General features: G+C 44.6%; 1 protein-coding gene across 1 annotated transcript; it reads right to left on the bottom strand.

The window, feature by feature from the left end:
* Positions 1–1,553: 1,553 nt before the first annotated feature.
* Positions 1,554–12,173, bottom strand: CD59 (CD59 molecule (CD59 blood group)). Its single transcript, XM_007468081.1, has 3 exons — positions 12,107–12,173; positions 8,271–8,372; positions 1,554–1,756 (listed from the first exon to the last, which is right to left on the bottom strand). The coding sequence occupies exons 1-3, from the start codon at positions 12,171–12,173 to the stop codon at positions 1,554–1,556; spliced, it is 372 nt and encodes a 123-aa protein (XP_007468143.1).
* Between the last annotated feature and the right edge of the window lie 4,521 nt (positions 12,174–16,694).

Below are 16,694 nucleotides of genomic sequence, written 5' to 3'. Positions count from 1 at the left end.
ATTAAAGATGATGTAAGGAAAAGCTCTGAGCCAGTAGGGAACACAGAGCACCAAGGTAATGCTAGGTTTTGATGAGGAAGCCTCTATTGGTCTGTGTTTAAGTGATGGCATCAACAGAAGAAATCTGGTACTGTCCAAGGTCTCTTTTTTCAGTTGCTACCATTGGGCATGTCACCTATGTTGTTACCCTTTGGGCCAATCACCACACTCATGCATTTGATGAGATTTTATTTTCAGAAAGGCAGTATTCATTCTCGTTTGTCCAACAGATCACATAATCAAGGTGTTTTTTTTGTTTTTTTTAATGTTAATCAATAAATTCCACTCGCATCGGCAAAAGTCAGACTATGCTGTTAAATACAGCCAAGACTGTAAGCATACAAATGTCACTGTCTACTGGATCTTAAATTATTCACCAGTACCCACAAGAAAGAGGCAAAACTTTGTCCTCCTGAAAAGGTGTATCACTTTTTAGGAAACTGGTAGAGCTTCTGAAAGCCCCAGCATTCGTGATTACGCCAACAGCCCTTACAGATGTATTTTACACTATCTGTGCTGACTCAGCTAGGAGCCAACAGGCTGGATGTCGGCAGGTAAAACACATCCCTGCAGACCTGTTACTGTTCATGATGACATTTCGAAATCTCAAATCGCAACCCCAAAGGCTCCTCCTTTTCCATTCATGCATTATACACACACATATGAAGAGTTTTCCTACCAGTAACATTTAAAATAAGCACTCTTAATAACTGCAAGTCACAAGTAACATAGAATGTTCAAATGTTTAGTTTTTAACTGTGTGTGACAAAGCTAAGACAGCCTACCATTCCAATAAAAAAGACGGGGAGTGGGAGGGATAGTTTTAACACACCATTAATTTATGCTACTGAGTTTTTCTACTGAAAGACAGCAAAGACAATACAAAATTTAGGGACAGAAGAAAACACAGATTTCAGCCTCTGGTACCTCCTCTAAAGATAAACCTTGTGCTTCCGTGCCCTGCCATCTGGAAAGCTTACCTCCTTCCCATCAGACACCTTCTAGCTGAGAATACAACAGTCATTAAGAATCTCACTGTCCGTGACAGCCCACACCTGGAACATGCACCATGCCTACCTGGCAATACAGGGGTCGTGAAAGGCGAGAATAATGCATGCCTTGTGAGAGACTGTTGAAAAGGAGCCCCCTGCCCCAGTCACCCAAAAACATACTGATCACATTAACTACATCCAAGGAACCAGAGGGAAATAGCTGAGGACTGCAGAGAATCTACAGAAGCTGTCACTGCAAAGAGCAGAGTAAGAAGCATACAACTTTACTCAAATCACATGCACTTCGCTCAAACTTTTTCCCTCAAACAGGTCTTCTCTCCCAACAGAACTGGTCTTCAGAGTCCCTCTGAGTTCCTCTCTCTAATCTAACTTGCTCAAGCTACTTTTAGTCTTTCCCAACAGGATCCAGCTGGAAAATATAAAGCCTTTGGAACGCAGCAGCACAGGAAATAAGGAGTATACAGAAACAGGAGATTTAGGAGAAGCCCTCCTGGTGTAGATTTAGAGACAAAAGCTCCAGACTGCCACCAGCAGCAGGATGACCGGCAGAGCGGTTTTCCCTGATATACTCGTCCCGTCACTTTTGTTACACAGGTTCTCCTGGCAGCAGTGGTACTGAAGTTCCTTCTCCCCTAAGGCTTTCGCAATGGCTTCGAAACTGCAACGGTCAAACATCCAACACTGGTAGTAAGTTTTTGTTGGCACTGTGGGGGAAATACACACACACAAAGATAAGCAATCAAGCAGGTAAAACTCTGCACCTGTCTTTGAACTCTCAGTTCTACTTCATAGAACTTATCCTGGGGAAATAGAGACATTTGGGTAAAAATATGTATCCCAGTTAGCTTATAAAGGGGAACAATTAAGTAAATAATGATCCAGCTCTGAATGGAACTTTTCCATAAAAGCAGTCTCATCAGAGCCAGTACAGTTGTGTGTATATGGAAGGCAACAGGCAATCATACTAATGTTTGAGAGAGTTACCAAGATTTTTAAACACACGCCCTCTTTGATCCAGCAATCCCACTTCTAGAATTTACTCTATGAAGTTACTTGAAAAAAGGTTAAGATATATGCTCAAGAATGGTCACTGCACTACTAGCTGTAGCAGCAAGACACTAAAAGACAAACAGTCGGTTAATGAAAAAGCACTTGAATAAATTATGGTAGAGCTCCACACAACGAAGTTCCATGCAGATAAGGAATGCCATAGGACCATGTGCATTGACATGGGAGGAGTCTGAGGGTTTTTTTTTTAATGCAGAAAAACAGTTAAATTGGACTTCAACAAAATTAAACTTTTGTGCTTCAAAGAACACTATTTTAAAAAATTAAAAAGACAAAACCCACAAAAAGTGAGAAAATGTTTGCAAATCATATATCCGATAAGAGTATAGTATACAGAATATATGAAACACTCTTACAACTCAATAATAAAAAGACAACCCAATTAAAAAATGGGCAAAGGATATAGCCACTTCTCCAAAGATATACAAAGGGCCAATAAGTGCATGAAAAGATGCCCAACATCATTAGCCATTAAGAAAATACAAATCAAAACCACAGTGAGGATCAATTCACACCTATTAGGATGGCTGTAGTCAAGAAACTGGAAAATAACAAGTGGTGTCAAGGAAGTGAAGAAATTGGAACCCTCAAATATTGCTCGTGGGAAGGTAAAGTGGTGCAGGTATCTTGGAAAAGTCTGGCATTTCTTCAAAAGGTTAAAAATAGTTACCATATGACCCAGTAATTCTAATCCTAGGTAAATATATTACCCAAGAGAATTGAAAACTATGTTCACACAAATGCTTATACACGAATGTTCATAGCAGTGTTATTCAAAATATCTAAAAAGTGGAAACAACCCATATGTCCATTAAATGGTAAATGATAAGCAAAATGTGGTATATCCATTCAATGGAATATTATTTGGCCGTAAAAAGGAATGAGGTACTGATATATCCAATAACATGGGTGAACATTAAAAACATTATGCACAGGGACTTCCCTGGGGGTGCAGTGGTTAAGAATCTTCCTGCCAATGCAGGGGACATGGGTTTGATCCCTGGTCCAGGAAGATCCCACATGCCGTGGAGCAACTAAGCCCATGCACCACAACTACTGAGGCTGCACTCTAGAGCCCGCGAGCCACAACTACTGAAGCCCGTGTGCCTAGGGCCTGTGCTCTGCAATAAGAGAAGCCACCACAATGAGAAGCCCATGCACCGCAATGTAGAGTAGACCCCGCTCGCTGCAACTAGAGAAAGGCTGCGAGCAGCAACGAAGACCCAATGCAGCCAAAAATAAATAAATGAATAAAATTTTTTTTAAAAAGAATAGATTATATACTTAAAAACAAACAAACAAACAAAAATCATTATGCTAGTGAAAGGAGCCAGTCACAAAGGACTACAACACGGTATGGTTCGATTTATATCTAAATGTCCAGAATAGGCAAATCCATGGAGACAGAAAGTAGATTAGTACTCCCTGCCAGGGTATGGGCAAGGGAAGAATAGGGAGTGACTGCTAATGGGTATGGGGTTTCCTTTTGGGGTGATAATAATGTTCTGAAAATGAGTGGTGATAGTTGTACAGAGTTGTGGATGTGCTAAAGGCCACTGAATTGCGCACTTTAAAATGTACTTTGGAACTGAGATATGTGAGTTATATCTCAATAGAAAAAAGCCTAGATGCAGAACAATATGTAGAATGTGATCCATCTGTATAAAGTATATGTGTGGGGGTGAGTATACTACTTTTCTCTGGAAAGATTCCCAAGTAATTTAACAGTGTTACCCTCACAGAAGACTATCTTTCATTTATACATTTCTCTGTAGATTGAGATTTAAAATAAAAAATCACTGGATGAATTTATTTTAAACACAGCTTAAACGTCCTTTAAAAATCATTAGATTATTCAGTAAAGCAGTAAAAAATTTCCAAAAGAACGTGCCATTATGGTCCCAATTTTTACACACAAAGGAAAATGCAGGCCAAAATATACAATGCCAATTAGCTTATAGTGATTTTTTAATATTGAGAAAAATTACGTTAAATATTTTAAAAAAGTGAGAGTTGAGAGAGAAGAGAAGTTAGCTGTGCTAGATGCTGGGGACACACAGATATAGAAGGTTGGTCCCCACCCTGGAATCATTTTCTTTTCTTCTGTGTTGGAAAGAAAAAAATACAGATGCCTATTTCCTTATTTAAGGCCAGTAACTAGTTTATTCTATTTCATTCACAGCTCAGAACAAAACTTCTAAGTTTATAACTGCAGGTATAACTGTTCTGTCCTCCCCCTCAGAGGAGATGAGTGTTTGGCCTGGATTTTAATGAAGTCTGGTCAAGTGGCAGCGGCCAGATAAGAGTGTTCCAGTGACTCTACCTGCTTGGATCATAAATATTTAAGTGGATGCTTCTAATACTGTACTAAAGAATGCTGTTGAATAGGACAAGTTACTGTCTTATGTAGTAGTAATCAGGCTTTGGAACTGCGAAAGCATGAAAGTCACCAAAATGTTAATTAGGGAAGCCTAACAGCTTGGGGAGAGCAGATAGTAATTTATTAATAATTGCTACCAATTAATCACTTACTATGTGTCCTGCAGTGAGCCAAGCACTTTACTTGAATGATCTTATTTGCATAACAACCTTCAATGGTGAGCTTCTCACCAAAGCCACTATCAGAATCACCCGAGTAAAAGTGGATCACATCACAGAGTCACCGGCATGTTAAAGGTTCTCTCTCTGCTAGGCACAGCCTCCCCACTCTCTTCGAAGATTTGCCTTGAGTCTGCCTTTACCAAGCAGTAGTCCTCAGTTGCCTTAGGCATCCTTCAGTGTGTCCCTTATTTGAAAGGCCATTACAGAAATGATTGCTTGGCACTGTCATCAAAGGCTCTGCCAGACTCTGACCTAGCCAGGATGCCACTAAATTAGTGGCGCCCATCTGTCTCTCTTCTAGACTGAATCTGCACAGCACTATCACGCACGTTTCTCCACTAACTGCCCCACTGACCCCGGGAGATAAGTATTCCTATTTCACAGCTGGGGAGAAAATGTGGCTAGATTAATTAAATAATTTCTCCAATGTATGCCTGGCCTTTAATTCGTGTTTATGACAGTGTGGCTCACCTCTCCCAGGCTGATGTCAATCAGAGTCGGAGGGGCATTTAGATGTTATGTTACTATCTGCCTTACTGAAAGGTCTGAATATCTATATTTCAAGAACTGCTGTTACCACATGTCTAGCTGAAGTTTTGGGACCTATGTTCATGAGAAGAAGAAAACTATTTAAGATTCACATTATCCTTAAAAAAATAGATTTTATACTTGAGAGGAGTTTTAGATTCACAGCGAAATTGAGCAGGAAGTACCTAGTTCCAATAGAGCCCCCGACAGCCCCACCTCCACCCCAAACAAACTCCCTCACTACCAACATCTCCCGCCAGTACATTTGTTACAACTGATGAACCTGCATGGACTCATCATCATCACCCAAAGTCCATAATTTACATTTGGGTGCACTCTGGGTGTTGTACATTCTATAGGGTTTGACAAATGTATGACATGTGTCCATCATTATAGTATCACACAGAGTCCTAGCTTCGTTGCCCGAAAAAGCCTGTGCTCCACCTATTCATCCCTCCCTCCTCCCCCACTTAACCCCTGGCAGCCACTGACCTTTTTATTATCTCCTTGGTTTTGCCCTTTCCAAAACATCACATAGTTGGAATCATAACAATGTAGCTTTCCCAGAGTGGCTTCTTTCATTCAGTAATACATGTTTAAATTTCCTTCAATGTAGCTTTCCCAGAGTGGCTTCTTTCATTCAGTAATACATGTTTAAGTTTCCTTCAATGTAGCTTTCCCAGAGTGGCTTCTTTCATTGAGTAATACATATATTTAAGTTTCCTTCATGTCTCTTCATGGTTTGATACCATTCTCTGGATGTACCACTGTTTATTTATCCATTCATCTACTGAAGGACATCTTGGTTGCTTCCAAGTTTGGGTAATTATGAATAAAGCTGCTATAAACATCCATGTGTAGGTTTTTGAGTGGACATAATTTTTTGACTCATTTAGGTAAATATCAAGGAATGCAACTGTTGAATCTTATGGTGAGAGTACGTACTGTGTACCAATTTATATTCCTTCCAGCAATGAATGAGAGCTCCTGGGGCTCCACGTCCTTGCCAGCATTTGGTGCTGTCAGTGTTTTAGACTGTGGCCATTCTAATAGACGTGCCTTATTGTTTACATTAATCATTTTTACAAAGCATAACAGTTCATTATAAGATGAGTAAATTCTGGGGAATCTAATGTACAGCATTATGACTGTGGTTAACAAGACTGTATTGTCTATTTGCAATTTGCTAACAGAGTAGATCTTAAGTGTTCTCATCACACACAGAAAGGTAACAATGTGAGGGGGTGGATATGTTCATTAGATTGATTGCGGTAATCATTTCACAAGGTATATGTATATCAAATCGCCATGTTGTACACCTTAAACATGTACAGTTTTTATTTGTCAATTATACTTCAATAATGTTGGAAACAACTAAAATGAAAGTTTAACCATTCAGGTAGGAAACAATGGGATTTGTCTCCTCGTCTAGTCTAATTCCCTCTTTCCTTCTCTCCACCTCCACCATCTGACACACCCACTTCATCAATAAAAACAGAGGCCGGAATAACTTACTGGTGGCAAGACAGAGATCAGAGCTCAAAGCTTCTAACTGATAATCTAATACTTATTTTACACATAATATTGCCTTTATTCTCTCATTTGGAAATTATACTTTTTGTAGTGGGGGTCCAAGAGACACAGACAATCAGGGTTCAGAAGTGGGTCTCTGTGCTCATAGATAATTGGTGCTCAAATATCTGTGGAGCGAATGACTATTCTCTCTGGGGACCTCACTATGCTTTCTACATTAACAATGAGTTAATACGGTCCTCCAGGTGAGGCAGAGGAACTGTCCCCTACAGAATCAAGGACCTTACATGTAGGCCTTGGAATCTGGGCTGTATTCCAGGAGTTTATATCAAAATTATGAGGTACTCCTGTTCTTTAGACAAGATAATTCTAATTCGTCCTTACTTATTGAGGGATTCTTCCTTTCTGGGGAAGTGAAACTCCTCCTCCTTTCAATCAGGTTTTTCTGAACATGTGGGTCTCCCAAGCCTTTATGAGTTTACTTGATGTGCTTAGCATTCCTTGAGGGGGACACTGGGAAGAATTTACATAGAGGGTATGAGTGAACTAACCTGAAGGGTATTTTTACTTTTATCTCTTAGAGATGGAGGTCAGGGGGTTTACCTTGTACACTAACTAAGCAGATCCTGAAATAGCCACTCCTCACCAGTATCATTTCCACATACTGATTCAATCCAGAACCACACCCAGCAAGAGCAGAGGGCATGCCTTTGCTGGTTTCTTGCCTCTGCCCACCACTTCCTAAATTCTATTTTAATAGGATTTATGGAGGAAGCGATTCCATAGTCTAACCAATTTGGAAAATGCAGATTTGACAACATTTGTCAATGTTGACAGTTCCCTACCCCAAGCCCACGAGTGCCTTGTTCTCTGAGGCCACCAAGCCTCGGTAGCTACTGTTGCCTTTCTTGGGAACACCCTTCCTCTCTTAGTCCTCTTACTTCCTACTTGTCCTTTGAGCTCAGCTTGAGTCCCCTCGGGACTCTGTATGTATTAAATTCCCCACGGAATGAGACACGGGTATAAATAAAGACATCTGTAATAGCTACACAGGTCTCTTTCACAATTTTCATCATCTCCTTTCTTCATCTCTGCACCCCGATCTCCTAGCTCAGGCTCTGGCACAGGGCAGGCTCTCAAAAGTTTGCGAGGCAGCCAGTGTTGCTGTTAAGAGCACAAGTGTTGGAATTAGATGGATTCCCACGTTCAGATCCTGAGCTCGTTCCTCGACCTTGGTCTGTGGCTTAATCTGAGTCTCAGTTTCCTCATTTACCAAACGGGAATAAAATATTACCCCGAGCGGTAGATGGGAAATATTAAATAAAAAGACAAATGGAAAGCGCTTAGTGCCGCACACAACTGGTGCTATTAAATGGTAGCTATTACTTGTTGAATACGAGTCTAACAAGAATGAGAGCGGCACAGATCTTTTCCCAGGCTCTCTTCATCCCATTACACTCAGGAAGAGGGGGAGGGGGAGGCTCTTACCGGCTTTAACGATGAGACAAGTATCTTGATTACGTGAACAATTGACAGCCGTAGTGCAGCCATTAGCTGGGTTAATACAGCTGTAGCACTCCAGGCTGTGACCTAGGATCAGGAAGAATGCCCGTCAGAACCTGGTAGACCAGCAATGACTCACCCTCCTGGCAGCAGAAGCAAGCCCACCAGCTCCATTACTGTGGGTCAGAGGTCAGCAACTCAGAGTGGGCTTCCTTCCCACATATATCGGCAGCAGATATATTTTTCCAAGCTCAAACTACAGTTCCAGCAGCAGTTTTTTGGACCCTGAGGCAAGTGCAAAGGGAATTTCCAGATTTCAAAATCCATTTAACTGTGCAATCGAGAAGCTTTTTCCTACTTTCAATCGGAAGTGATTAATCTGCAATGCAATGACATATTAAAAGGAATCCATTAAGAGGATAAACTGACAGAATTCTATAAACACCTTCCAAGCAATGAATACGCTCTATCACATAACATTCTCACGGACTGATCATCAGTATTTGGCAGTACCTATCTGTGTGAAAAGACATGCTCCAAGACGAAATGCATGAAATCTCATTACAGATCAGTATTAACAGATGAACATTTGCAACCAATTTGATGATGGGGAACACTAACTTTTGAATCCCAAGTAAGCAAAATGTTATTCTCCCAGAAAGAATTCCATTCTTCTCATTAGTAGATCTGTATTATAAATAATTGTACTCAATTATTAAATTTTTGAATTCTGTCAATTAAAAACTTGGAGAAATTTGTTTTCTCTCTTATTTATATAAAAGCCTACATAATATCCTTGATTTTTGTCTCTCGGCCTGCAAAGCCTGAAATATTTACTATCTGGACCTCTGCAGAACAAATCTGATGGCCTCTGGGGTAAGGCGTCCTCACTGCAGCTGTTCTCTGCTGAGGGACTGACCCATCGCCAGAAGCAGACACAGTCAAGGGGCAGGCAGCAGCCATACACTTTAAACCCATGTGGGTGGGAAGACATGCACAGTGACACTGAACACGAGGGTCGACTTATATCAGAAGCAAATGCCTCTGGTTCCCCAATTTGAAAAATGACTACCGCTCCCACTCATGTTCTTAGGATTCATCTTTGGTGGCTAGACTTCAAGTTTCACTGGATTATTTTCCCTTCTCTGTTTTTATAACAATGGTGATGGAAAAAGATGAGTCATATTCCACATCTGTGACGGGAAGAGTTGGAAGCAAGTTTTCCTGATTCATGTGGACATACTCTTTTCTACAATAAGAGAGCACCTTCTTCTGGCCACATGGCTTCTGCCACATAATCAGTGTTTGGAAGTACCTATCGGTGTGAAAAGACATTTTCAAAGATGAAATATGTAAAATCTCATAGAAGAATGGCATGGTTAAACCAAGACGAAATGTGGGTTTTAGAACCCAAGAGCTGACTTTTAGTTCTAAGGCCAAAGTCTAGGTTCATCACCAGGGAGAGGAATTCTCCAAAGGCCAGAAGAAAGTGGCTCCTCACTTCCTGAGCACAGATAGGAGTGAAGCTCTCTATAACATCTTTTAAAATAATTAATTAATTTATTTATTTTTTGCTGCGTTGGGTCTTCATTGCTGCAGGCAGGCTTTCTCTAGTGGTGGAGAGCGGGGGCTACTCTGTTGTGGTGCGCGGGCTTCTCACTGCAGTGGCTTCTCTTGTTGCGGAGCATGGGCTCTAGGCACGTGGGCTTCAGTAGTTATGGCACACGGGCTCAGCAGCTGTGGCTCGTGGGCTCTAGAGCGCAGGCTCAGTAGTTGTGGTGCACGGGCTTGGTTGCCCTGCAGCATGTGGGATCTTCCCGGACCAGGGCTCGAACCTGTGTACCCTGCATTGGCAGGCGGATTCTTAACCACTGCGCCACCAGGGAAGTCCCTATAACATCTTAAATGGCCAGGTCAAACCTTCAGACAGAGGAAAGAGAGCTCACCTTTGGAACTTCTGTGAGGCAGAAATATTCACAGCTAACAGTGTTCAAATACCTAAACTTTCAATCTTCAGAGAATTGCTATAAGAGGCAGGCTCAAGCATCTCCATCCCCATTTTTCAAGAGAAAACTAAGACCAAGATGTTAACTAACTTGTCAAAAGTCACATGGCTACTAAGAGGAGAGCTGGGACTCACACCCAGGCGATCAGTTCTGAAGCCCACGCTTGGTTTATTTACCGTGATGTTCTTCTGATTGTCCTGAGTGGGAAAGAGAAGAAACCAGGACCAATTATGGGGGAGACCAGGTCAGAGGCAAGCAATAAGTCAGGGGCTGTTTGATACTCTAGCTACTTAGCCAGGGTGGAAGGGGTCTTCACACTCCGACTCCCTCAGGAAAGACCTAAGTGCCCCCGAGACCTGTCACAGAACAGCTAATAGCGCCAAACCCAAGCCTGCTCCATAAACAAGCCAGCTCCATAGACTGCTGGAAAGCAGGTATGACCAGGTTATTCTAACTACAGAAAATTCACCGGGTTGAAGAATTAAGACAATAACGTATGTTGTAACATAGCAAACCACGTTACAAACCTCCGTGACTACAATCAACAGACGTGGGGAGGGAGGGGGGTCGTGACTTCTGTCTTTTCTCAGAAAGGGGAAACTTGTTCAAACATGTCCTTGGGTTACTTTGTTCTTTGCTTCAGTTTCCTCAACTGTAAAATGGGGAGCCCTCACAGGATGGCTGGAAGGATTAAATGAGCCAGGGTCCAGTACAGGCCCTAGTACCTAGTAAGCATTCACCATATGGGAGCTACTAAAGCTACAAGCTCTAAGACATGCTCCAACATGCAGATGCCTCTGTAGTGCCCACCGCATGGCTATTTCCTTTTCTGCCTCCTGTCCCCACCCCTCAAAAATAACAGTAGGGCTTCCCTGGTGGCGCAGTGGTTGAGAGTCCGCCTGCCGATGCAGGGGACAGGGGTTCGTGTCCCGGTCCGGGAAGATCCCACATGCCGCGGAGCAGCTGGGCCCGTGAGCCATGGCCGCTGAGCCTGCGCGTCCGGAGCCTGTGCTCCGCAACGGGAGAGGCCACAACGGTGAGAGGCCCGCGTACCACAAAAAAAAATAATAATAATAATAACAGTTAGTAGTACCAACATGACATAGGCAGAAAATAACCTTTGATGTTTACAATGAGGCAAAGCAAGTAACACAGGTGTTCCTACTGTTACAGAGGTAACGAGGATCTCCAGCAGGCAGGGAGGGGTGGCCCCGAGAAGGAGCTGGGGCAGACACTCTGGTGCCAGGCTTATTTGGGTTCAAATTCTGGCTGCACCACTTTGGTGTGATATTTTACAAGTTATTTAATCTCTTTGGGCCTCAGTCTTGTCACCTGTAAAATGGCAAGAAAAATAGTCCCTGCTCCACAGGGTGGACATGAGGATTAAATAAGTAAATACATGTAAAGTGCTGAGAATAGTGATTGGCAGGTGACTGCTACAAGCAGCAGCAGCATTGCACAGGAGAAGCCCAGGGCGGGCGGCTGGGCTCAGCACTCTGAAGATGGCATCCATCGATAGCCCCAGTGGCTGGTGGTGAGTGGGGTGAAACTTAAGCAGCTCAGTGTAATCGCTCCCCACTAAAGCAGCTCTGTCACCCAGGATGAACTGTAACTCAGGAAGGTGCTCCACTCAGGGTAGGGCCGTAACACAGGAAGGAGCAGTCACACCGCCCTGGACCTGTAGCACTGATGGGGAAAGAACCGAAGCTCGGCCCGAGGTCTGTGGCATCAGCTTGGTCTTCCTGAGGCGTAAGAAAAAGTTTAGGGCCAAGGCGGCCTACATGATCCAGATCCATGTCCCTCTGGACCACTCACCTACATGGCAGACGACAGCCAGGCTGAACAGGAGCCCGAGCAAGACGAACCCTCCTTTGCTTCCCATTGTGACCGGCTACAGGTTCTGGAAGGAAGGAACACAAAGCATTGTCATGAACCAACAGGTGATTGCTGGGTATCTCAGAAACCAAGAGCTGGAAGGCCTGGGGGCTTCAGGAAACATGGGAAGGAGTGAGCAGACCAAGAAAGCAGGGAACATCCGGGCTGGGTGCGATGAACCTAGGGTGCTCTCATGTGGGGCAGTGCTTGGTCCCTCCCTGGCTGAGACCTCGGCTTACTGAAGAAATGCTGCCGGGCCTGGTGGGAGGGCCAGCTGCAGGGAGTCAAAGCACACCGGGCCCACCCCAGCTCTCACCTACAGTAGCCATGCACCCTTGAATAAATTCAGTTCCTCTGAGCCTCAGTGTTCATGACTGAGCAGTGGGACAGCACTACCTTCCCCCTCAGGGTCGCTGACTCAAATGAGAATATGAACAAAGTACGTAATGCAGCACCTGCGATTTCAGCTCTGCAGGCCCCACCCCCAGCTGCTGGCTGAATTGAGCCTGAGCCCAGCGAGGGCCACTTCTCCAGGCCACACCACTAAGTGCATCAGATGGAAGGGGTAATTCTGGAGGGCACCAGTGTGCATTCAGAACAGGAGGCAAAGGCTTAGCGTGCACAGAAGCTCTGGCTCCCGACCTCCTCCTTAATCACTCTGGAAAAGTAAGGAGGGGTTCCAGGTACCTCTGATGACAAGTCCCCATTACATTAATGCCTCGATGTGTGGCAGTGAGCATCAGGGGAGAAGAGGGGAGGGCTGAAACACCTTGAACCCTCCTTTTACCTGAGCAGGAGGCCAAGACACAGGGAGGTTTTTTTTGTTTAGACTTTATTATTTGTTTTTTTTTTAAATTTTTTTTTTTTTGCGGTACGCGGGCCTCTCACTGCTGTGGCCTCTCCCGTTGCGGAGCACAGGCTCCGGACGCGCAGGCTCAGCGGCCCTGGGCCCAGCCCCTCCGCGGCATGTGGGATCTTCCCGGACCGGGGCACGAACCCGTGTCCCCTGCATCGGCAGGCGGACTCTCAACCACTGCACCACCAGGGAAGCCCTATTATTTGTTTTTTAAAGATTTTTTTTTTGATGTGGAACATTTTTAAAGTCTTTATTGAATTTGTTACAATATTGCTTCTGTTTTGGTTTCTTTTTGGTCCTGAGGCATGCGGGATCTTAGCTCCAGGACCAGGGATCGAACCCACACCCCCTGTGCTGGAAGGTGAGGTCTTAACCACTGGACCACCAGGGAAGTCCCCACAGGGAGCTTTTTAACTTGCCTAAGTCCAAATCATGAGCAGTAGATCTAAGGAGTCTCCCGACCCTACCCCGACTTCCCTGAGGCCATCCTCCAACAAGGAGGCAGCAGCTGCTCCAAACCAGGGCGGCTGCACATTCTATTCTCCTGGGCCGCACAGGCCAGGACTTCTGCCTGGTAGACAGACGGGGCTCTTGGTGGGTGGGCCCTGCCCTCCTCTGGGTTGGAAATGGCATCTCTCACACCTTTGAAGGCCATGTGATGCTGAGGAGTTGGCTGAGGAAGGCCGGGGAGAATTGGGAAGCGAACAGGGCAGGGCCTGGCATCGCCCAAAGAAGACGCCATTGAGTAAAGCCATGCCTGGGAGACAGACAGGTTGCTTGCTGACGTGTGGGAAAGTGGGGAGAAAATCTAACCGGGCCTGGCCTTTCTTTACAGGTTGAATACCCCCCACTTCCCTCTGGCACCTGCAACACCTACCACAGCCTACTAATGCCCCCCGCCACCGGGCTGACCCTCCCGGGGTGTAGCTGCCCACAGCACCCCTGCGCGGCGAGGACCTGAGGCTGCCCAAGGTCAGTGGTCAGAAGCTCAGGCTCTGGGCTGGCAAAGACCTGGACACAAGGTCTGGCTCTGCCACGGCTACCGAGCCTCATTCTCTTCACCTATAACAAGGGGCAGGTACATGGGCGCTTTCCCACACCAGGGGATTGAGGTGAGATAAGACAAGTTAACTATGTGCTTGACAGTCACAGAGAAGTGGTGGCTGTCACTGCTTCCTGCCTCACCCTGGACTTCCTTCCTGACCACACCCAGACCTCCTGCCCGAAGTCAGGCACATCCATACCTCCGTGTCAGACTATTGGCCTCTCCAGGCTCTCTTGTTCCCCGAGCCTGAGAGACGGAGGCAGCGAGGTCTCTGCATCCTAATAGCTCAGGGAGAGGCCCCAGCCCCTCCTGACAGCGCCTGACGCCCCTGCAATGCCCTCTGTCGGGAGCCAGACGGGTCAAGGGAGAGAATCACAGCGTTCCTGCGCCACCCACCCCCCAGCCAGTGGCCCAGGCCCAGCACAGCCCCGCTCCCTGCCTGGTTCCTCACGCTCGGGGGCATCTGGGTAGAAAGGATGATTCACACACTCAGCTTAGGCAGGCCTGGGGCGGGGGAGAAGTGCTGCAAGGGAACAGGAGGGGAAGGTGCCCGTCTGAGGCCCCCGAACAGGGACGCGGAGAACGTCAGACTCTTCCCAAAAGTTAAGAACGTCTGCTTCCTCAGGTATAGCTCTATTGGAGGAGGAGGGAGGGACCTCCTGACGGGGGCAGGTAGGTGCTGGAAGGGCGCCGGGCTGGCAGGAGCTGCAAGCTCCAGGAGACTTCCCTCAGAATGCTCCTTGGCATGAATAACACCATTACAACAAAGAGGGTGCAGTGCAGTGAACTCGCCCTTGATGACACGCATCAGAAAGAAGGGTCTACTAAGAAAGGCTCATCTCTTAACAAAAGCTGCGGAAACGGCACAGTAAACTGGTCTAGGCACAGGCTTTCTCGTCGACCGGTGGACAAAGCCTTGAATAGTTCTGGCTCTGCCACTTACTGCCGTGTGTTGCTCAACCTCTGGGCCTCCCTTCTTCACCAAGCAAACACAGGGATAATCACGCGTACTGCACAGCATGGTGCCTGGCCGAAGATGGGAAGTCACGAGGTTCCCAGGAAAAGAAATTGGGCAGGGAGCGGGTGTTGGGGGGTGGAGGGTGTGGCAGAGAGAGGCAGTGATCAGTGTACGGATGTTGAGCTGTTCGAATCGGAAGACCAGGTCTTCATTAACCACTACTAAAATATGAATTTCCAAGAGCGATATGCTGCTGTGAAATGGCAGGGGTGGGGGACAGAAAATAGCTGATTGCTTTAAAGCTATTTTATAAATGCCCCCCAAATGCTGATAGTAGTAAACACTAAGCAGGATTATTTATAATCTCTTATTTCTCTTCCTGACCTTTTACTTTTTGCCATACCTCCCCAAATATTCTATAATGAGCCAAGCGTTATTTTTATAATTAGAAATAGGAAACTCTGCACATCACAAAACTTTGCCTTTTAGTAGTCATAGATCACCTGTCTTCTGGCAAGTCTGTTACAGAATTAAAAAAGAGAACTGAGCCTCATGGCTTGAAACTCTTCCCCCTAGTCTAAAACATCCTCCATTTTAAATTTAAAAATGATGCCCATAAGTTAAGTGTAGATCAGATGGTAGATGAACCAAGAGAGCTGCCATTACTTTTTCAATCCACCCAACCAAACACTTAGATGCAAGATGCATCCAGAAGACCTCATCACTCTTTTCTAAACATATTAAGACTCATTTAAATGGATTTAATTATTGGAAACAGCTCAAAGTCATTCTGCCTCCCATCCAAGTACTAACCAGGCCCGACCCTACTTAGCTTCTGAGATCAGATGAGATGGGGAGCGTTTAGGGTGTTATGGCCGTAGACCCAAAGTCATTCTGGAAAAGGTCCACAGAATAAGATAGGTGAGCCTATTGGAAAACACCATTTGGGAGTCATAGGATACGTCTGGAGCCAGCCTTAGGAAGTCTGGACAGATTTTCCTGGGTGGCTCTGAAGTTGACTCTAAAGGGAATTCCTTCAGGGGCACGCCAAATAGGCTTTTCACCAGAGGAATAAGTAACAGTCAAGGGTATATAAGCATTGTTTAAAATAGTAAAAATTTGGTAACATACATTGCCAACAAGAAGATGAGTAAATTATGGTACACTTCCATGGTGGGGAACTACACAGCCATGAAGAGTAACAGACATGGAAGGCTATTCACAATGTATTAAGAAAAAAAGTCAGTTTAAAAATAGCTATAATTTTATTACTTTGTCTTAAAAAAAATATACACACACACACACACACACACACACACACACATACATACATACACACTCGTATAAAAATATGCTTGGAACACCTTCCAACTTTTCCGAACATTTTGGATCATGTGATTAACAGCATGGTAGAATTATAAGCAGCTTATTTATGCTGAAATATATTTTCTTAACAATGAACATTTTTATAGAAAGAGGTCTCAACATGAGTGAAGAATATTTTAATGTACTTATGTGTCATTTCACTTGCAGCTTAAGTTTTTATTTTTCTACTACTCCACCTGATTAAGTATGAAAAATATATACCACCTTTCAAAATTTGCTACATTAAGGTAAAAAATATTTCATGTATATATATTCTCCTATGTCTAAAAATAGATTTTAGTCA

This window comes from Lipotes vexillifer, unplaced genomic scaffold (genome assembly GCF_000442215.2).
Source record: "Lipotes vexillifer unplaced genomic scaffold, Lipotes_vexillifer_v1.1 scaffold451, whole genome shotgun sequence".
Taxonomy (NCBI): Eukaryota; Metazoa; Chordata; class Mammalia; order Artiodactyla; family Lipotidae; genus Lipotes; species Lipotes vexillifer.
The sequence above is the reverse complement of the archived record's forward strand: the minus strand, read 5'-3'. Positions and strand labels throughout refer to the sequence as shown.